This window comes from Chelonia mydas, chromosome 8 (assembly GCF_015237465.2).
Source record: "Chelonia mydas isolate rCheMyd1 chromosome 8, rCheMyd1.pri.v2, whole genome shotgun sequence".
Taxonomy (NCBI): domain Eukaryota; kingdom Metazoa; phylum Chordata; order Testudines; family Cheloniidae; genus Chelonia; species Chelonia mydas.
In genome coordinates this window covers 36,659,576-36,680,769 of record NC_057854.1, presented here as the reverse complement: position 1 = coordinate 36,680,769, position 21,194 = coordinate 36,659,576, and the positions used below count along the sequence as shown (strand labels likewise).

Here is a 21,194-nt window from a genome sequence, read left to right as displayed (position 1 = left end):
ATGGTTCTAGATAGTCTTCCCCGGTGCTGACCCGGAACAGCTCTGTCCGGTTGACTCCGGGACGCTCTAGTTCTGCGGAAACGCACTAGAGGTCCTGAGGCTCTATGGTTAGAGAGGATGAACTTTCTATCCGTAGCCGCTCTCTACTCTATGGCGGCAGTGAGGCTCAGTCCTCCTGGGCAGGGTGTCCGTGCAGAAAAGCATCCCTGGCTCCAGCGCTGCTCTTGCCTCCCCCGGGGGCTCCCGGTCAGCCTGTGGCCCTGCGGAGATCGCTGGGGCCGGGGAGCTGAGGTGCCTGCACCAGCCCCTTACGCGTGTCTCGCCCCCGTTGCCCCGCTCCCGGCTGCGTAGCCTCGGGTCTCCCCGCACCCGGCGCAGGGCCGGGGCGAATTCCAGCCGGGATCCAGCTACCTCCTGAGTCATGAACTGGCTGCGCCCCCTCGCCGCGGGGGGCTGCCGGGTGCCCTTCGGGAGCCAGCACCTGGCACCGTCCTACGCCCTGCGGGCCTTTGCTGCCCACCCCCAAAACCAGGTGAGTCTCGCTCCGGGTGGCGGGTCCTGCTCCAGCCCCGAGGGTCCGTCCGCTCCCAGCGGACAAGGCTTGTCTGTCAGGCGGGCTCTGATTCCCGGGAGGAGACGTGGGAGGTCGGAGCCTAAGCCAGGCAGAGCCCGCGAAGCTGTAGAGAAGCAGGGGCTGGCACTTGGACCCTAACCCAAGTTCTGATACTGACGCTGTGTGGTTCTGGGTAGCTGGACACCCTCTCGGTGTCACTCCTATTTCCATCTTTATTGATGGCGAAAGCTTCTCCTGCGGTGTTGTGAGTGTTAATGAGGTAATTAATGACATGTATCTGACGAATTGGGTATTTGTTGCGGTTCAAATACAAGACAGAACAAGCTTTAAGCAAGCAAGCAGGCTGGTCTGCCTTGTCAGCTTTCCACCCTCTCTTTTATTCTTTTTCTCCTCCTGCGCATTACATACTCCAACAGATAAAAGGAATACACTGGCTTTGTTTAATATTCTTATTTACCAATTTCTGTCTACCGCATTTCTTGCTCTCGGGCCTTGAGCCCAGTCCTGGGAGGCTTCCCACGGTTCATGTCCTCTGGGTGAGTTTCCAAGGCTCATGCCCTTGAGAGGAGCCGTGTGTGCACTGCTCCTACACAACACTCAGGGTGTGCCCTGAATGTTGCCAAGTGCATGAACCCTGCATGAATCCTTCAGGGTATTCACCCAGGAAAGCTCATGCTCCAATATGTCTGTTAGTCTATAAGGTGCTACAGGACTCTATGCCGAGGGAATTAATGTGTCCAACTGACTTTCAAGGTGTTAAGTGCTATGTGAGCACCAAGTGTTATTACCAGGGTGTGCCCTGAGTGCACAGACTAGAGGTTCCAGTGTGTGATGCTCTATCTTGATCCCGATTAAAGGACTGGGTTAGATGAAGGCAGCAGATCCCAGGCAAGTTGCCAGTGCAGCCCTCTGGTGGGCAAAGTTTGGAGTCCCCCAGGAGTTCTGGCAGGGATTATTCAGGCTGGATAGAAAGTGATGATAATCCAGATTTGGGAGCCTTCTAGTTTATCTAGCTAAAACAACTAACTATATTTTCTACTCTGTAGTCAGTGGGTGTCAGTGGCTCCCAGATTCCTGTGCATTCTAATGGGGGCTGCTAAGAATCCATTGGCTGTCCTGCTAACTTAAAATGTCAAATGCAAGAAAAACTAGGACAAGCAAGGACTTGAATTACAGTGAAGCTGTTATTTGCAGTATTGTTGTAGCCGTGTTGGTCCCAGGATATTGGAGACACAAGGTGGGTGAAATAATATATTTTATTGGATCAACCTCAGTTGCTGGAGGGTACAAGCATTCAAGTTACAGAGAGCTCTTCTTCAGGTCTGGGGAAGGAAATCAGATTGGGAACTGATAAAGGGAAAAGAACTTCATTCTCAAAACCCGAAAGGTAACTCCCACCTCCTTATAGTGGAGCTGTTAGAAACTAAGGAAACCTCCTGCAAGCCTTGTAGGTCCACCAGTTGAATTGACATCAGACAGACACTCAGGGATCAGTGTCTTACTCTGTTAATCAAAAGCCTTTTCTCTATCCCCAGGTGGCAGAGGGTGTGGTAAAGCTCCAGCAGCCAAAGCCACAGCTGGGAACTGATGAGGGGAAAAAAAACTTCATTCTGAAAACCCCCAAGGTAACTCCCCACCTCCTTCAGGGAGTTGGGTCTCTCATGGGTTGCTTCCTCTCCTGGTTACCCCATCTTTACTGGCATATGGCTTAGGTGCTTTCACCACTGAAACAAACTGCCCCTTTCCTGCTTGTTATCCTGCACTTTATGGTAGGGTGCACAGTTTTTCTTCAACTCCAGCCTCTCAAGCCTATGGCTCGTTCTCCATTTCCCATTCTATTGCCTCTTCCCAATTGACTCTTATGCCTAAGGGCATATCTAAACGAGGAATTAGTGCATAGCAAATGGGGGCATAAATCTACAATGCTCCAGCAAGCCAACTGTTCGTGTGGACCTGTGCACTAAAACTTCCCTAGTGTTTCAAACAGCAGTAGGTCTAATGAATCATCAACTTCTATTATTCTAGGCCTAGCTGACCCTTGTTATAGCGCCAAACTTTTGGGCTCAGAGCTTTGAGCAGCCGCAGGAGCTGGGAACAGTTTAGATATTGGATGGTTTTACTGTTGCAGGTTGGTGGTTATAATTCTTCACTTTTAACATTTCTCACCCACTTCCCTTTGGTTTGGGCTCTCAGGGCACCAGGGACTACAGCCCCAAGCAAACAGCCATCCGGGAGAAAGTCTTCAACACCATCATCAGCTGCTTCAAGCGCCATGGGGCTGAGGTCATCGACACCCCTGTGTTTGAGCTGAAGGTGAGGGTAGGGGCTGCGATGTGACATCTGGGAGGAGGAAGTTGTGCTGCTGGAGGCACTGATCCCTGAGTCAGATGTGATCCATAGGTTTGTGGCTTTATGCCCCTTGTAATTATTGGGTGCATTTTAAATGGCAGTAGCTGCTTTCATTGTGACCTGAAGGGCAGCTGCCCTGACTAAGAACTCAGCTGTGAACAGCTCCTGTGGCAAGTGAGCTTCTGTGGTAAAGCTGGAGGGGGGGTTAGATCATCTGACTGGGGTTAGATCCAACTGATCACCTCTAAAATCAGGCTCAAGGATTCTCCCTGCTTTCTTTCTAGGAGCTTCTTGCTCCTGCTTTCTGCTTCTGGAGCTCGTCCTTTCTTGCCTGACACAGTTGTCTTGCTTTTCCGTAGGAAACTCTGACGGGGAAGTACGGGGAGGACTCAAAGCTCATCTATGACCTGAAAGACCAGGGTGGAGAGCTGCTGTCTCTTCGCTACGACCTGACTGTATCCTGCTAGAGTCCCGGGCCTTGGGAAGCACCATCTCATCCAGGGGTTGCTGGTGTTTCTTAGGCAGGAGTACATGGGGTGGAGGTGAGGACATACTGAAGTCTCTGTCACCTCCTCCTAACTGGGGAGGAACATGCATGCTAATGCCACTTTGCATACATTCATCCCATTCCTCCCCAGTGTTTCCCTTGTTTCTAAGCCTACCTGTAACTGCCTCCATGCCATTGCCCATGGACACCTCTGTCTCAACTCATCCTCATCCAAACTTCCATCCCTCCCACCTAGCTCCCGTCTCTAGAATAAGCTCAAGTCCCAACCTTTCCAACTCCAGCACCTGAAGAATTACTACTCACCACTAGACACACAGAATGGTGACTAAATCACCCCATCTTCAAAGGTAGGTCCTGGGTGACCTCAGGGTCTGTACATAGAAACCGCCCATGGGCTTGCTCCATCCAGTGTACTCCCTGGACACTGAATCTCCTCTCTCTACTGCCTTCCCCATCTGCCTGTGCTCATCTTGGCTAGCCTCCTTTCTGATTCTTCACGCAACCTCCCTATTCTCAGTGAAAGAGCTGTTGCCTTTGTTAGTGTTGCCAAATGGGTCATCCATCCAGGACCGTGCTTTACTGACTGCAGCTCTGTCAAAATTTCACCTGAAAGCATTTTTGCTCCCTTATCTCTGGCCCTTAATCTGTCACTGTATTATGTATGTAATCCCAGTTTATATCATAGCAGCAAAAGACTGCAACATCTGTTCAAATGACCCACCAATGAGGCTGTTTGTTCTAGCTGTTAACATGGTGTGATTACTAAGAAGGTGCACTCATAGGGACTGAGATTTTACTGTCCATTAGGACAGGTGGCCACAGTTTGCAGGTGACTTTTAGCATAGGCTTTGCTGTGGGGTTGTGTTGTACTGGCCCAGCAGCTGCCTGTAGAGTGATAATGGGGCTGAATGACTGGCCCTGAACTCTCCAGGCCACAGGAGATTATCTCTAGGTTCCATCCTTAACCCTTTGTGCTCAGGTGCCCTTTGCTCGTTATCTGGCAATGAACAAAATCACCAACATTAAGCGCTACCACATTGCCAAAGTTTACAGACGGGATAATCCGGCCATGACGAGGGGCCGCTACAGGGAGTTCTACCAGTGTGTGAGTACCAGGAGCTTGAGTGTTCTCCATGCAGCAGGGAGCTGTTTCTGGGCCCAGGGTTCCTTGCGTGGGATCTTGGGTTCTGGCTCCCCACAAAGCATGGGGAAGGGGACAAGGAGGAAGAGGGCTCCGTGTGTGTCTGGGGCCTGTTGTGCTGAAAAGGGGAGTGTCTCATGGATCAGATGCAGTGAAACCCTTTTTACTGTTACAATATCAAACAGTTAAGTGTGGTCCAAGGTTTTGTGACTCCCATTGTAACAACCACCATAACAGTCTTTTTAACCTTTTATTAAAAATACAGGAAAAGAGGGAAAAACAGTTAATGCATTTGAAATGCAAAGTATTAAGTCAGACTTAACAATATCCCTTATTCCAGGGGTTCTCAAACTGTGGGTCGTGAGGTTATTACATGGGGGGCGCAAGCTGTCAACCTCCACCCCAAATCCGGCTTTGCCTCCTGCATTTATAATGGTGTTAAATATATAAAAAAGTTATAAGTTTTTAATTTATAAGGGGGGTCGCACTCAGCGACTTGTTATATGAAAACAAGTTATTACTGTAATAAAGTTTGAGAGCCACTGCCTTATTCCCTTTAGCTATAGAGTCTGAACAAGGGAAACCCCCTATTTGACAGACTTTTAGATTAAATGAAATATGTTACTAACCGTCCTTTTGGGGGAAAAGAGAAAAAGTTAGTTAAGATGGGCTGGAACTGTTGTTGAAGTCCACTCCTGTTTCTTTAAGAGAAAAGAAGACAAACACCCAAGGGAGAAAACAGAAGTGCAAAGGTAGAAAATGCTGCTTCTGTCCTGGGTGCTGACTCTCATTTGCAACCTCACTGCTGGTGAAAATCAGACCCAGTATGCTCAGAGTCCTGGCAAACTTGTACCCGCATTGGGCTGTTGAAGGCATTGCTTTTAGCTTGCTTCTTTGGTCACAGGCTCAGAGCAGTGTTGCAAAAGATGGTGTTGTCTTGGCAGGCTAAATCAGACTCTTTAGACAGAAAAAGGAAAGGGAGAGGAGAGAGAAGAAATAAGGTGAGGAAGGAAAATGACATATGAGGGAGTGCGACAGCATGAATGCAAATCTCACATTCCGGGTGGAGACAGTAATGTCATCAGTTCCCTCTCTCTGGCCCAGTCTGATCAGGCCCTGTCTCAGCATCAGGTTTATGAAGGCCCAGTGGTGTCCTGGTGGATCCTGGTGGAGGTGGCAACCATGATGATGGTAAAGCTCACAACTTACAGTCGACATGTCCCATTCCATCCCTCTCTTTATCAGGAGCTTTGCAGTTCCCTAAGCACAGTGGTTTAACTTAAACAGTCCAGTTTATCTTAATCTGGTTGCCTCCAACTTGTGCTAACTTTCATAAACAATGGCTTTCTGTAACAGGCTGAGTTGGATTTCTGTTACCTTGAACAGCTTAGAGTACAGGCCTCTGCATAACGGGCCTGGGCTCCCCTTTGGGTACAGGGAATGGGGTGCAGCACAGGGAGCTGTGTGTCTGGGGACCCTGATTTACCTAGGGAGGTGGTGGAATCTCCTTCCTTAGAAGTTTTTAAGGTAAGGCTTGACAAAGCCCTGGCTGGGATGATTTAGTTGGGGATTGGTCCTGCTTTGAGCAGAGGGTTGGACTAGATGACCTCCTGAGGTCCCTTCCAACCTGATATTCTGTGATTGCCTCTGGGGTGTCCCAGCTGGGTTACGCTGCCTGGATTCTCACTGCCTCTTCCTGTACCTCAGGATTTTGACATCGCTGGCCAATTTGACCCTATGATTCCTGATGCTGAGTGTCTGAAGATCGTGCATGAGATCCTGAGCATGTTGCAGCTCGGAGACTTCCTCATTAAGGTAAAACCATAGCCCATTGGTTTAATAAAGTTACATGTCTTCCCAGGCCAGAATGAGCCTGCCCTCCCACCCATCCCCTACTCTAGTGTGCCCTGCATACGAGAAATCCCTTCCTTCAGAGACTGGGGGGATTTTGACTACAGCTGCTTCACAGACCTCTGGAGCCATATAGAAACCAAATGGAAGTGATTCAATCTTACTGGGAGGCTCCACTGGGTTCCAATTCAGAGTGACTCTGCTTCCCACCCCCAGGTCAACGACCGGCGCATTTTGAATGGAGTTTTTGCAGTATGTGGCATTCCAGACAGCCTGTTCCATAGCACTTGCTCTACTGTGGACAAACTGAACAAGGTAATGCTCTGCGGATTTCCCTGCCCTGACCAGCAGACACTGACTGCTGTCTAGCACTGCCCTAGCTCTCAGCTGTGCATGCTCTGGTGGGAGGACTGTGATCCATCTCCAAATGTGTAGGATGGAAACACGCATCTGAAGCAGGACTTTCAGAGCTGACATTCTCTGTGGCTCTCCCAAGTGCCAAGAAGTTTGGATTCTGTCCTTGAGCAAGTCGCATCCGCTCTCTGTGCCTGTGCTTTCCCGTCTGTAAAATGGGGATAAGACTTCCTGCCTCTCCAGGGATTTGGAGGGATTAAGGCTCAGATCCTCAAAGGTCTGCTAACTTCCAGTGAAATAAGTAAGCCCCTAACTCTCAAATACCTTTTGAGGATCTGGGCCTAACTCATTAATAGCTTTGAGAGGTTAGACTGAAGGCACCAAATGAGAGTGAAGTCTATTGTTAATTATTCTGGGAAGGCTAGAAATGGGAGATCCCTAACTGGATTAGCCGCCAGGCAGTGGTCTCCCCTTTCCTGGAGTTTCCTCAGGGTGTGTTCTGAACGCATGCGGTAGTATTGGTATGGAGGGGGAAGCTGGGGAAGGGGTTTTGCATTCCCAGGAGCAGCAGATTCAGCCAGGAAAGCTGTGATTAATGTTCTCTTCTCCTCCACCCCAGGCAACGTGGGAGGATGTGAAGAGCGAGATGGTTGGAGAAAAAGGTCTCTCACCCAAGGCTGTGGATCGCATCGGGGAATACGTTCAACTGCATGGTGAGTTCTGTGGAGCTGTGAGACCTGGTTCCCTGTCCAGCCTCACCCAGGCCAGCTGAGAGTCCATGTGGGTCACTTCACCTTCCCAGCAGCTATTCCAGCTTCCTTGGTCTCTGCATGGCGGGTGTCAGGGTTCCCCAGATGTTTAGCTGCTCTTGCCCAGGCCGAGCTGACTTACAGCCTGGGTGTGATGCAAGGTTGGTATCCCCCGGGAGGGAGATAGAGATGCACAAGGCTGAAGGAGTGAGGAGGTGGGTGTAACCCAGGCTGGGTGGAGTGAGTCCATAGGAGCTTGGCCACACCATGTCTCCCTCCCTGGTATATTTCAGGTGTGTCTCATTTCAGCAGGTGGGCTGGGTCTGATTGAGCAGCTGCTCCAGGACCCTAAGCTGTCCCAAAACAAGCTGGCCCGGGAGGGGCTGGGAGACATGAAGCTGCTGTTTGAGTACCTGACCCTGTTTGGCATTGCAGATAAGGTGAGTGGTGGAGGGACACTGAGCAGGCCTGACTGGGTCATTTGTTGTGCCTGGTAATGGGATTCCTCTCCTGTTCCGCAGATCTCCTTCGACCTGAGCCTGGCACGGGGTCTGGATTATTACACTGGGGTGATCTACGAGGCCATCCTGCTGCAGCCTCGGAACGCCCACAAGGAGGAGCCGGTCAGCGTGGGCAGTGTGGCTGGAGGTGGCCGCTATGATGGGCTGGTAGGGATGTTCGACCCCAAGGGGCGGAAGGTGCCCTGTGTGGGAGTCAGCATCGGAATCGAGCGGATCTTCTCCATCATGGAGCAGAAAGTGGAGGTGAGTGCCACTCAGAAGTACACAGAATGGCCCACCACTGTGGGTACCAGCCAGGGGGTGCAGGTAAGGAGGCCACTTTCTGTAGGATACCTGACACGTTTGTTGCACAAATTGGAAGATCTATAGTGGATGAGGCATGGGACTGTAGTAAAGAAAGGATGGGCTTGTGGTTGACTGAAATGCAGGAGACCTGAGTCCTCTGCTACATGTTTCCTCGGCATATCCCTTGAATTAGAATTTTCACTAAGGTAGGGCTGGGACATAGGAGGTCTTGAGTTCTATTCCGGGCTCTTCCACTCCTTAGCTGAAGCTTGGACCAAGCTGCTTTTCTGTCAATTTCCCTGTCTGTAAATTGGCATCCTCATTTTGGCCTTAATCTCCCTGTGCCTTGGTTTTCCATCTGTAAAATACTTGTCTCCCAGGGCATTATGAAGATAATTAATTTAATGGTTGTGAACGTCATACTACTATGATAGATGGCGGAAAAACCCATGAGGAAATCAGTAATTCTTTATTTAGTTTAGGGTTGGGGTGATGTGTGGTAAATAAGACAGAGGCAACTCATTGTCTGGTGAGGCTCAAAAAAATTATTGAACAGCTGCGTCATTCCCAGGACAGGTCCAGTGTGTGTTCAGAATGAGGCAGGGATCCTGTGGAAAAAATAGTACATAATGAAATCCAGAGTCATGATGCATGTGCCCAAGGGAGATAAATTAAGGTTGCACAAGTTTGACATTGCAAAATAACATTCTTTGAACACAGTTTGGTGGGTTTTTGTTGTTGTTTTTCATGTAATCCTCCCCTATATAGCCTGTGTTAGGAATATGGTAGGATTCTCCAGTAATAGGTACAAGGGGTGGGTGAGGAGCAACTGTCACGTGCCTTGCAGCATGTCTTCACGAGCAACAGGATGTTTCCATATGTTTCATTCACAACTCTGTTCCTGCTCCCAGGCTTCTAAGGAGAAGATCCGGACGACTGAGACGCAGGTGCTGGTGGCAACCCCGCAGAAGAACTTCCTTGATGTAAGACTGAAACTCATCTCTGAGCTCTGGGATTCTGGGATCAAGGTAAGACTTGGCAATTGGACTGGCCTAGTTGTGCTTCTCAAAGCCAGCCCTTAGAATGGGGGGAGAGAAAGCGTCTCTGGGGAGAGGTGGCACAGCAAGACCAAACTTGCCAACCTCTTTGTTGTTTCGCTCTGACGGAGAAAGGCAGCTGCTGGTACTGAGCCTGTTGGAACCATCTGCCCCGGGGACTCTGTGCTAATGGCTAGAGCTCTGAGGAGAATGGTAATTCTGTTTCATGGAGGCATTTGGAATTTCAAAATTTGGTTTAGTTCCAATTTGGAACAAAACCCAGAAATTTCAAAACCCACAAAAACAGAATCCAAAAAAAATCACAATTTTGATCATTTCCAGATGAAATTCCACCCAGCAAGTTGAAGGGGAACTGGGAGCTCCAGCTGAGCCAGGAGCCTCAGAGTTTGGGAGCTGGTGCTCTCAGGGCCTTGGCCCTGTCAGCTTGCTAGGTAGGCTGCAGAAGGACTGGAAGCCCACAAGGCAGGCCACCTGGTAGGAAAACCTGCCTAGCAGATGGGTTTCAAAACTTGCCTGGGTTCCACTGGAGCTTAGTCGAAATCAAACCACCTCCACAAAATGTTTAGATTTCAAGTAATCTGCATTCTCCACCAGAAGATCATCGGCAAATTTCCAGCCTGTCCTAGCAATGAGTTAGAACTGGGTAGGGTTTGTCACTTCATATTCTATGTAACCTCTTGAACACAACCACATTGCCTGCCCCTCTAGGCAGAGATGCTGTATAAGAAGAACCCCAAGCTGCTGAACCAGCTGCAATATTGTGAAGACATGGGAATCCCTCTCGCAGCCATCGTAGGAGAGCAGGAGCTGAAGAATGGAATCGTCAAGCTACGAGTCGTAGCTAGCAGGGAAGAGGTGAGGATGTCCTTTGATACTGGGGATGGGCTAAGGGGTTCAAATGCTGCCTCCAAAACCCATTGAAAGGTTCTAGACAATATTCTCCCTGGCTATTAGGGCCTCTTTGCGAGCTTGCAGATCGCTAGAGTTAACCAGGCTCCAGTACAGATTGAATCCTCTTTACAAACTAGTCTAAGTCCACAGCGAACCTTCCTCAGAGTTAGAGATCACTAAAGCTCTCTGCTGAGCAGTCTAATCCTGTCCCTCAGGGGTGTGGAACAGGAAATCCCTAATCCTCACTCCTTCCACAAGTCTTTCCTTGGTGGTCAGGGGATGGACTTTTATGGGGTGGTGCTTCCAGTGGGAGTTCATGGAGAGGAGGGTTTGAGGGATGGCAGAAGACAGGTAAGTGGGCATTCTGATATTGTTGGGAGCTCAGGGCACTTCCCATGAGACAGTTTTATTGCTGTGACCAGTTCCTTCTTGTTTGTTGTGCAGGTCGATATCCCTAGGGAGAAGCTTGCTGAGGAAATCAGAAAAAGGGTGGAGTCCTAGAGCCCTTCTGTGCACAACAGCTTGACTCACTGGACCTGTTTCCTGCCGTGTGGATTGTTTCCAGCCATGGGATGCGCTGCTAGGCCATGAATCTGTGAGGATCTGGGTAGTGCTGATCGGGCTGAAGGCTGGCCACATCCTGCTGCACTGAGATTAACCTTGCCCCATCAATCTTATGACTTGGTACAGCATCTCCGTTTGTAGGGAGTGGACATGGTTTTAAAGGCATAGGGCAGATTATCAACTGTTCACCTCTCAGGTTAAGTAGCATGAAGAGTGGGTCTGTTTTAATGTGTTTCTATTATGGTAGCAAGCTCACTGGTCAAAGCAGAGCTCCTACATTTGCAGTAAGGCAGATTCCCTTGCAATGACCTAGCCTTAGCACAGAGTTAATTCTCTATCTGGAAGGAATTCACACTTGCTGGGTCCTGCCCAATGCCCAGATGCCTTTGCAAGTTGACTCAGCAATTTGCTATGTTCAGGCTTGCTGAGGGTAGCCTTGTGAGCATCCTCACATATCCAGAACCTCCATGGAAACTTGTCCTTAGAATCTACCTGCCCTTCGCCTGTGCAGGGCAGCTCTGAATCGCTGGAAGGTCAGTCCCCATCTGTGGGCTCCCTTCCCCCACCCCCAGTTATGGAGCTGAACTAGGAAATTTCTCTTTCCCTGCTCAGTGGGATGGGAGTATCACTGCTGTCCAGGACACACATGAACTATGCTTCAAGGATGCTCTTCAGTATCCCTACATGTCGTCAGGAGATTGGACATGATATTCCCATTTTGTGGCTGGGCTGTTGGCATAGTGCTGCACAGTAGCTACAACCCTCCTCCCAGGAAATGACCCCATTGATCCAGGTTTTAGTGATCTAGTCTCTTCTCCCGTGGTTCTGTCTAAAGTGAATGAGGCTGTGGATGAGCTGAGACTTTGGTTTCCATGCAAACATGGATAAATTATGTAAATAAAATACTGTGGGTTGCTGAAGTTGTTTGACGGCTGTTTACAGGTTTAGCTGAAGTCAGCAATGTGCTACACCTGAGTTATAGCTACTTTTGTGAGTTCCCAACTGGGATTTTCTTTTTGTCACTTATAAAGGGTTTCCCCAGCTTGCTAGGGTAGAATAGCTTTTTTGAAAGGAAAGACTATTTTCAAATGTGTTAAACAGTGAGCTGTAGAGCACAGCAGTCACTGGAATAATGGGCTGTTCCAAGTTCTGGTGTTCGTATGTATGGCCCTTATCTAAGAATGGCCCTACAGGGTCAGACCAATGGTCTATCTAGCCCAGTATCCCATCTTGTGACAGTGGCTGGTGCCAGATGCTTCCAAGGGAGTGAGCAGAACAGGACAGTTGTTTTTCAGTGAGCAATCCCATCATCCAGTCCCAGCTTCTAGCAGTCAGAGGTCTTGTGGAGGAGAGAAAAGACCATTTAGGACTTTCACCCTGAGGAGCTTGTCTACCTGGGGAAAGTCTTAGCAGCTATACAAGTATAATTTCCGTCTCGCCCACCCCTTGTGAACATTATTATTCCACTGTAAGAGTGACTTTATCTTAACCCCCTTCCCAGGAGACATAAGGGCACTCTACTGAGAAAAGAGTGCCCAGATCGGTTTTATGCTGGTATAACTGTAAAATTTCACACCTCTAGATCACAGAAACAAAGTTATTGCATAGACAAGGCCTGTTATGGCTCAGGGCTCCCTGAGGCTCTGTCCCACCTCTGATCTCTGAGGACACCCCTTCTCAAGTATCGGGGTTTGTACCTGCACATCTCTCAAGGTGGAATCATGTGACTCTCCACTCTCAAACTGGGCCATGGGCACTAGCAGTTCTTACACTGCATGTCCAACTGGGTTTGGATACCTGCAGTTCTTCCTGTTGAGAGCTTACAACCAGGAGCTCATTCCATGACCCAAAACAGCCTTCTTAAAGCCAAAAGTATTGTTTATTTAGCTATGGGAACAAAGCATTCAGTGAAAAGGATTAAAGCGACTAAAAAATCTACACACACATTTCATACCTCTTGTCTAACCATCTATGTGATGAGGACCCTGAGAAATCTAGTTTTACACATACACAGCAGTCTGCAGGGGTGTCCTCCTGTTCTTGCATTCTGCTCAGTGTTTTGATCTGTGAAAGCAAGGCCTGGTAACCCCAGTGGAGGGTTATTAAAGGCCTTGTCTCTACTACACAATTAAATTGACCAAAGTTATGTCGACTTACAGCCACCACAGTAATTACTGCTGTTTTTCATGTCCCCACTACCCCCCTTCTGCTAGTGGTGTGTGTCGTTAAGTCGGGGGCAGCGTGGAATGCTGACAGCCTAGGCTGGGAGCTTAGCTACCCTATGCTGAAAACCGAGGCTGTCAGCTCCGCACAGAGAGTCCAGCTCCAGGCAGCCAGTTTCTCAGCACCAAAGTTTCAAAGTTATGCACACAAATATGTCTCCTATATATGTAATGTCTAAAATGGTCATGGGGGCAGCATCCAAAACCCATAACTAGAGACAAGTGGGGGACGTCTGGAATAAGAATATACCTCTGCTCCATTGAAATTCATTAAATGAGAGGTTTTCCTACAGAAAAGTGCCTTCTTTTTCTGATATTTTTGCCATGGGCTTTTCTAAGCCAAGTAAAGAAAACCAAATGAAGACAGACAAGGCTTTCGTAATCCATGACTAATGTAAGCTGCTTAGTTATTTGTTAAATTTTTAGTTTTTATATAACTTTTCTACATAAAAGCTAAGTTTAAAGCACATTTCTACTCTGAAAGCAAAGTGTAAAAATACAATAGTAGGTTTTCTATGGACTCTGATACTACACTGGCGGGGGTGGGGGGCATAGGGCACATATAAGTACTTAGATAAACTTGCTCCACTTACAAATAAGTAAGGCTACAGTGACAAACCATCCCGATGTGTAGAAAGAATAGTAAATATGGCAGGCGACCAGCTTGGCTTAACAGTGAAATCCTTGCTGATCTTAAATACAAAAAAGAAGCTTACAAGAAGTGGAAGATTGGACAAATGACCAGGGATGAGTATAAAAATATTGCTCGGGCATGCAGGAGTGAAATCAGGAACGGCAAATCACACCTGGAGTTGCAACTAGCAAGAGATGTTAAGAGTAACAAGAAGAGTTTCTTCAGGTATGTTAGCAACAAGAAGAAAGTCAAGGAAAGTGTGGGCCCCTTACTGAATGAGGGAGGCAACCTAGTGACAGAGGATGTGGAAAAAGCTAATGTACTCAATGCTTTTTTTGCCTCTGTCTTCACGAACAAGGTCAGCTCCCAGACTACTGCACTGGGCAGCACAGCATGGGGAGGAGGCGACCAGCCCTCTGTGGAGAAAGAAGTGGTTCGGGACTATTTAGAAAAGCTGGACAAGCACAAGTCCATGGGGCCGGATGCGTTGCATCTGAGAGTGCTAAAGGAGTTGGCAGATGTGATTGCAGAGCCATTGGCCATTATCTTTGAAAACTCATGGCGATCGGGGGAAGTCCCGGACGACTGGAAAAAGGCTAATGAAGTGCCCATCTTTAAAAAAGGGAAGGAGGAGGATCCTGGGAACTACAGGCCAGTCAGCCTCACCTCAGTCCCTGGAAAAATCATGGAGCAGGTCCTCAAGGAATCAATTCAGAAGCACTTAGAGGAGAGGAAAGTGATCAGGAACAGTCAGCATGGATTCACCAAGGGCAAGTCATGCCTGACTAATCTAATTGCCTTCTATGACGAGATAACTGGTTCTGTGGATGAAGGGAAAGAAGTGGACGTGTGGTTCCTTGACTTTAGCAAAGCTTTTGACACGGTCTCCCACAGTATTCTTGCCAGCAAGTTAAAGAAGTATGGGCTGGATGAATGGACTACAAGGTGGATAGAAAGCTGGCTAGATTGTCGGGCTCAACGGGTAGTGATCAATGGCTCCATGTCTAGTATCAAGCCCGTATCAAGTGGAGTGCCCCAAGAGTCCATCCTGGGGCCGGTTTTGTTCAATATCTTCATAAATGATCTGGAGGATGGTGTGGATTGCACCCTCAGCAAGTTTGCAGATGACACTAAACTGGGAGGAGAGGTAGATACGCTGGAGGGTAGGGATAGGATACAGAGGGACCTAGACAAATTGGAGGATTGGGCCAAAAGAAATCTGATGAGGTTCAACAAGGACAAGTGCAAAGTCCTGCACTTAGGACGGAAGAATCCAATGCATCGCTACAGACTAGGGACCGAATGGCTCGGCAGCAGTTCTGCAGAAAAGGACCTAGGGGTTACAGTGGACAAGAAGCTGGATATGAGTCAACAGTGTGCCCTTGTTGCCAAGAAGGCATTTTGGTATGTATAAGATGGGGCATTGCCAGCAGATCGAGGGACGTGATCGTTCCCCTCTATTCGACACTGGTGAAGCCTCATCTGGAGTATTATGTCCAGTTTTGGGCCCCACACTACAAGAAGGATGTGGAAAAATTGGAAAGAGTCCAGCGGAGGGCAACAAAAATGATTAGGGGACTGGAACACATAACTTATGAGGAGAGGCTGAGGGAAGTGGGGATGTTTAGTCTATGGAAGAGAAGAATGAGGCGGGATTTGATAGCTGCTTTCAACTACCTGAAAGGGGGTTCCAAAGAGGATGGCTCTAGACGGTTCTCAGTGGTAGCAGATGACAGAACAAGCAGTAATGGTCTCAAGTTGCAGTGGGGGAGATTTAGGTTGGATATCAGGAAAAACTTTTTCACTAGGAGGGTGGTGGAAATACTAGAATGCGTTACCTAAGGAGGTGGTGGAATCTCCTTCCTTAGAAGTTTTTAAGGTCAGGCTTGACAAAGCCCTGGCTGGGATGATTTAATTGGGGATTGGTCCTGCTTTGAGCAGGGGGTTGGACTAGATGACCTCCTGAGGTCCCTTCCAACCCTGATATTCTATGAAGGCTAAGATTTTGTCATGGATATTTTTAGTAAAAGTCACAGACAGGTCACGGGCAAAAAAGAAAAATTCACAGGAAGCCGTGACCTGTCCCTGACTTTTCCTAAACATATACCTGACAAAATGGGGATCTGTGGATCCCCACACCACCTGAAGTGGGGTAGCTGCACAGGGGCTAGGAGCTGCCTGCAGCAGCTGGGGCATGCAGGGTACCCCCGGTGGCTGGAAGCAGTGGGGTTCCCCTGCCATGGCCGGGAACTGCAGGGCTCCCCACTGCCCCAGGCAGCCAGGAGCTCAGGGGTTCCTCTGCCACCGCTGGCGGCTTCAGTTCCCCCACCACCCATGGCAGCTGGGATTCCCCACTGTCCACAGCAGCTAGGAGCTGTAGGGTACCCTGTCCTCTGCAGTGACTTGGAGCTCTGGGGGCTACCAGAGGCAATGGGGAGGACCCTGCAGTTTCCTGCCCCCACCGGAAGTGAAGTCACAGAGGTCACTGGAAGTCACGGATTCCGTGACTAACTCGTAGCCTTGCAAATAAGCTACCAGCACCAATAACTCTGTAAGCCAGTTGTGTCCTTTGGAATCCATGCATCATAACCACTAAGAGGTGGCAGGGCCAAATCTTACCTTCCTGGATACCCAAGGAGCCCTGTTGTCTTCAGTGGGATTGTACAGATGTCAATGAGCAAAATGAACAGGAGTACTTGTACTCCTGTTCTTTTTGCTGATACAGACTCACATGGCTGCTATTCTGAAAAATGAGCAAAATGTGTTTGTTTTTTACCTAGAACTCAATTAGCAGTATAGTTGACAATGCACAAGGCTAAAACGGGCTCCAGCTAGCTCTGCAGGGCTCACAAGAAATTACTAAAATGTAATGGTTTCCCTCTGTGCTTAATTTGTAATGAAAGAGATGCCAGGGCTCAAGCAATTGTTTTACATTCATAATTGATGCAGCAAGCCCAGAGGTGCTGGGGCTCTGAACGGCCATACCTAGAGGTGCTGGGGTTCAGCCCTGGCATAAATTAAGTCCTGGTTTCTCTACTGTAGGCCCTTTCCTATCTGTAAAGACGTCCTATGAAGTGTGTGGTAACTACTGCCCCTATGGGAACTGCAAGAGTCAGTAAAGCAACATGGTCTCGTGGATGGGATGTGTTCTCTGGGCAACAAGGCCAAGGACACTGACTCCAATCAGGGTCCTTTTCTCACCTGTGTGCTGGAGGCTCCCCTTATTAGTAGGAAATTCCAAACTCACACCCTTGACTTGGGGGGAGATGGGATCCCACCTTCAGGCAGGTAGCAATTCACCCAGAATCGCTCACACACTCTGCTCTTGCGACACCTTTCACTGTTGCTTGTTTTACCGTCGCACCATGGAGGCCCCGCTGTGCTACGTGCTGTACAAACTGAACCGCGGTTCGAGGGGACGGGCTGGAGGCGAACTCCCCTCGTGGCTCTTTGGTTCAGACCCAGGCACCCGTGCTGGGTTGTTATGGCAACGGGAAGGTCCTTGATAATCAGTGTTGTGGCGGGGGTACGTGGGGGTTATGCTCGGCCCAAAATCCCCGCCACGCGGAGCATCACGGGAGTCAAGACACCGCTCTGAGCCCCTCCCCCTGTTACCCCCCACGCAGTGGCAGTCGGAAGCTTCGCCTTCCCGTTCTCCCTCGTTCCGGATGAGCCCCATTCCCGGAAGTCCTCCAGCCTCGCAATCGATCTCTATGGGTCAGGCCTCTCCCTCAGCCCCATGAGCCTCTATGGTTCTATTTGGGAGCTAAACTCCAAACTCTCCAGCAGGCCTACGCTTCGCTTCCCGGCGCTGATGGTCTCCTCTTCCGGTGACGCACCGTACCAGGAAGTCCTCCAGGAGACTCCCTTGGCCCGGTAGGCGATGTACTTCCTTCCGGTATGTCCCGCTAAACGGAAGTCCTCCTGCTCCCCCCCTAGCTTGGGCGCCGGAAGTCCTCCTCCTCTCATTTCCTGTCGCTCCTCTTTCCGGTAGGAGGGATGAGGAGGAACCTTTCCCCGGAAGTCCTCTCTCTTCCCAGCGGCCGGCCTCTCTGAAGCCTAGTCCCCGGAAGTCCCGCCCCCATTCCCGGTTCTCTAGTGACACTGACAGTTTTGTTTTACAAGCTGAAGCTGCTGCTGGCCCCTGGCTCTGCCCTGCCTTGGGGTGCGGTCTGTTCCTGCTGGGGGGTGGGACAGACAGACTCTGTGCAGAGACCCAACTGAATGCACAGGAAAGGCAAACAGCTGGACGAGGCGGCGGAGGCGTTGGAGCTGGAGCTGGGGTAGGGGCTTACCAGGGCTCTGCTCTTAAAGGCAGAGTGCATCCCACTGGCTGAACAAGGCAGCGCTTCCTGTCCGATATAATGTACTGAGCTAGTAAAGGAGACTAGAGTCCGTTAAATATTTTACATACACCTCCACCCTCCAAATGTTATAATTGTCAGTGTTTGGAAGAATCCCTTATCAGTTTATATATCTGTATCTAACCTCACAGAACTGCAGTTAAGACAAATTTGTGAATGGCTAATTGCCTGAACTGCACTGGCTTTTTCTTGTAATCCACTGTAAATTATATACTCTTCAAAATGTTATTACTCTTAGCATTTCCTCATTTATCTTCATTAACATTGTGCAGATATTTGTCACTGCTATTTAACTGATATTTTTAATAACAATAACCATTAAAAATATTAATAGTTGTTCCTAGCTTCAGCAGTCACATCTCACTGTATTTCTGGTATAGCACTTCCTGTTTGTATTGCAACATTAGTTTTTAATTCTAAATGTTTGTGGGTTTTTCATTTTTTTCTTCTTGTCAATAGATATGGAGAACAACTGTTCAGATTTCTTCATACCAGCCCTTCCCATAGTCAAAGCTGTTAACAAGTCCCCCCTCAGTCTTCTTTTCTCAAAACTAAACATCCCTCCTTTTTTTAACCTTTCTTCATATGTCAAGTTTTCTAAACCTTTTATGATTTTTGTTGCTCTCCTCTGGACTCTCCCCAGTTTTGTCCAAATCAATCCTTGGATTGGACACTGTGCTCCAGCTGAGGCCTCACCAATGCCAAGAGAGCAGGACAGTTACTTCCCAAGTCTTGCATATGACACTCCTGTAAATACACCCCCAGAATATTAGGCTTTTTCACAGCTGCATTACATTGATGACTCACATTTAATTTGTGAACCACTATAACCCCACAATCTTTTCAGCAGTACTACCACTGAGCCATTTCCTCCCTGCCCATGTTGTAGTTGTGCGTTTAATTTGTCCTTCCTAAAGAGAAGTGCAAAATACTTTACTTACTGAATTTCATCTTGTTGAATTCAGAACAATTCCCCAATTTGTCAAGGTCATTGTCACCAGGCCTGGCTTCTCTGCCACTCCAAAGCATGTGCTGCCATGTCTTTTGCAAGGAGGTTTATTTCCTTAACAGAGGTTAGCAAACAACCCAAAAAACAGTCTTAACTCATTCCTTAGCCTCAGGGACCACCCCTCCCAGGAGCCTTTGGCACTCCTGCTCCTGGCCATTTCACAGTCTCAGTCAGCTCTGCTCCTTTCTTAAAGCAACAGCCCTGGGGCTGCTTCCCTGAGCCTCTTACCCCAGAGACCCACCACAGGAGCTAGCTCCACTACAGTGTGGCTTTCTCCCCCGTGGACATAGCTTGTCTCAGTCCATCTCTTTCAGCTGCCCACTAGCAGCCTGTCACACTGTCTGAAGCGGCTCATGACCATGAATGCCAGCCTCTGGGCAAACTATCAAAAAGCAGTGCAGATACAACCAGTTTTGGGTATGTTCTATAAAAGAGTTCACTAACCCAGTAACGAATGTGAACTTCTGGGTCACTGTAACAGTCTTACCATGGAGTCACAGACAGTCCCCTTGGATATTCCAATCTATCTTGCCATCCAGGTAAGCATACCTTTCTGATAGATGGGCCCTTACACCAAAGATCACAGCAATATTCAGGTTACTCCCAGTCCCAAAGAACCAGTCACCTACTCCAGGTCAGTTGTATCTCAGATCTCACACCAAAGACAATGCTTGTAGCCAATCCTATAATAAACTATCTAAAGATTTATTAACTAGGAAAAGGAAATAAGTTATTTTCAAGGTTAAAGCAGGTAAAGCATGTCTCCTCTTCATGGGGGTGAGGGAGGAGCAATCAGTAAAGTCTTTTGTCCTCTCATGTTCCACACTGGTTTGTCTGGTATTGATGGACTTGTTTCTATGTAACTTTGGATCTGTGATGTATCTGTATCCACCCCCTGTGTTTGAGTCTGATCAATGCACTGTAGCATTGCTCTATGTCAAATAAAGATACCTGAATGACAAAGTCTTGAGTCAAATTCCGTTCTTGGAAAGCCAAGTGCAAAGAGGTCATGGAGGGAATCCCAATGTGCGTGACTATAAACAAGCCCCTGTGTCTCTGGCTCAGCTTGCAATACTCTAGTGCCCCTGCTTTGAGTGGTAATGAAAGAAGCTATCTATACCAGCGTTTCCCAAACTGTGTTCCGTGGAACACTGATGTTCCGCACGATGTGAATAGGTGTTCCATAAAAGAATCATAATTTTAAAAAAGGGTCTTTAATTTTTTTTAATGCTAAATTTGGCATATTTGAAGTGTAGTTTACAACTCTTTTTGAATGAATATAATGTAACATAAAACTCTTTTTCCAGTTATTGATAGCTCTCGTATTGAATATCATGGCATAAAATTATATTTGAGCATAAATAATGCAATTTTTTACTTGAAAACCAAACGACTACAAAATAATATTATAAGTTAAAAAGTGTTCCGCGGCCAAAAAAGTTTGGGAGACACTGATCTATACCATACCCATCAGCTGAGTTGGTGGAGCGACACCATTCGAGACTGAGGAGGCTAAGACCTCCCCAGATCTGTGCTCCCTGTCTTCAGATATGTTTTGAGTGTGTGTATGTAAAGTGCACTATTGACATACTCAGAAGAGTCAGGATGGACTGGCAAGAGAAAGGGCCACCAATGCACACAGGGCTTGTCTACAGTTTTAGCCACCACTGTAGCAACAGTGATTTTTCTACAAAAGTGCAAACTCCCAGTGTAGAGTGGTGCAAGTTACTAAAAACCCAGGAGTAAACAGGGTCATAGTACCTGGATGGGGTAGTGTCAGGGGACTTGGGAGTCCCCACAAAGCTTTATGTTTTAGAGTTAACCACGCAGTACAAGTATGGAGCAGTTTGTACTTCTGATTCATAGTCTCAGGCTGTCTGTATACTCAGGCAGCATCAGTTACACTCAGATTGCTTTCTCATAGTGGGGACTTCAAGGACACTAATCGTGGTTAAAATTAAGCAAATGCATAAGTCTTTGTAGAATCCAGGTCATAGTAAAAAGACAAAACAAGACAGAGAGGTGGATTTAAAAAGGGAAGGATGACACGGTAACTAGTACAAATATTTTTTTAAAATTTACACAGAATAGCTGTGTTTGTAGTTTTTTGGCATAGAGGT

The 21,194-nt window shown here is 48.1% G+C and overlaps 1 protein-coding gene and 1 long non-coding RNA gene across 8 annotated transcripts; both read left to right on the top strand.

The window, feature by feature from the left end:
- Positions 1 to 42: 42 nt before the first annotated feature.
- LOC102932653 (histidine--tRNA ligase, cytoplasmic) lies at positions 43 to 11,765 on the top strand. 7 transcript variants are annotated; one of them, XM_043521525.1, is made up of 14 exons: positions 128 to 532; positions 2,110 to 2,199; positions 2,768 to 2,887; positions 3,283 to 3,378; positions 4,411 to 4,536; positions 5,677 to 5,763; positions 6,280 to 6,387; positions 6,640 to 6,738; positions 7,397 to 7,490; positions 7,839 to 7,966; positions 8,048 to 8,290; positions 9,244 to 9,360; positions 10,099 to 10,245; positions 10,726 to 11,765. In XM_043521525.1, exons 1-14 carry the CDS (start codon positions 422 to 424, stop codon positions 10,780 to 10,782), a joined length of 1,623 nt encoding a protein of 540 aa, XP_043377460.1. In that variant the 5' UTR covers positions 128 to 421; the 3' UTR covers positions 10,783 to 11,765. The 7 variants fall into 7 exon arrangements, with proteins under 7 accessions (XP_037763382.1, XP_027678467.2, XP_043377460.1 ...); XM_043521524.1 differs by having other exon boundaries at positions 7,836 to 7,966; XM_037907454.2 differs by lacking the exon at positions 5,677 to 5,763 and having other exon boundaries at positions 43 to 532; positions 7,836 to 7,966.
- Positions 11,766 to 17,021: 5,256 nt separating this feature from the next.
- Positions 17,022 to 20,037, top strand: LOC122461548. Its single transcript, XR_006283498.1, has 2 exons — positions 17,022 to 17,599; positions 17,696 to 20,037. It is a non-coding gene; the product is annotated as an uncharacterized LOC122461548 (long non-coding RNA).
- The last annotated feature ends 1,157 nt before the right edge of the window (positions 20,038 to 21,194 follow it).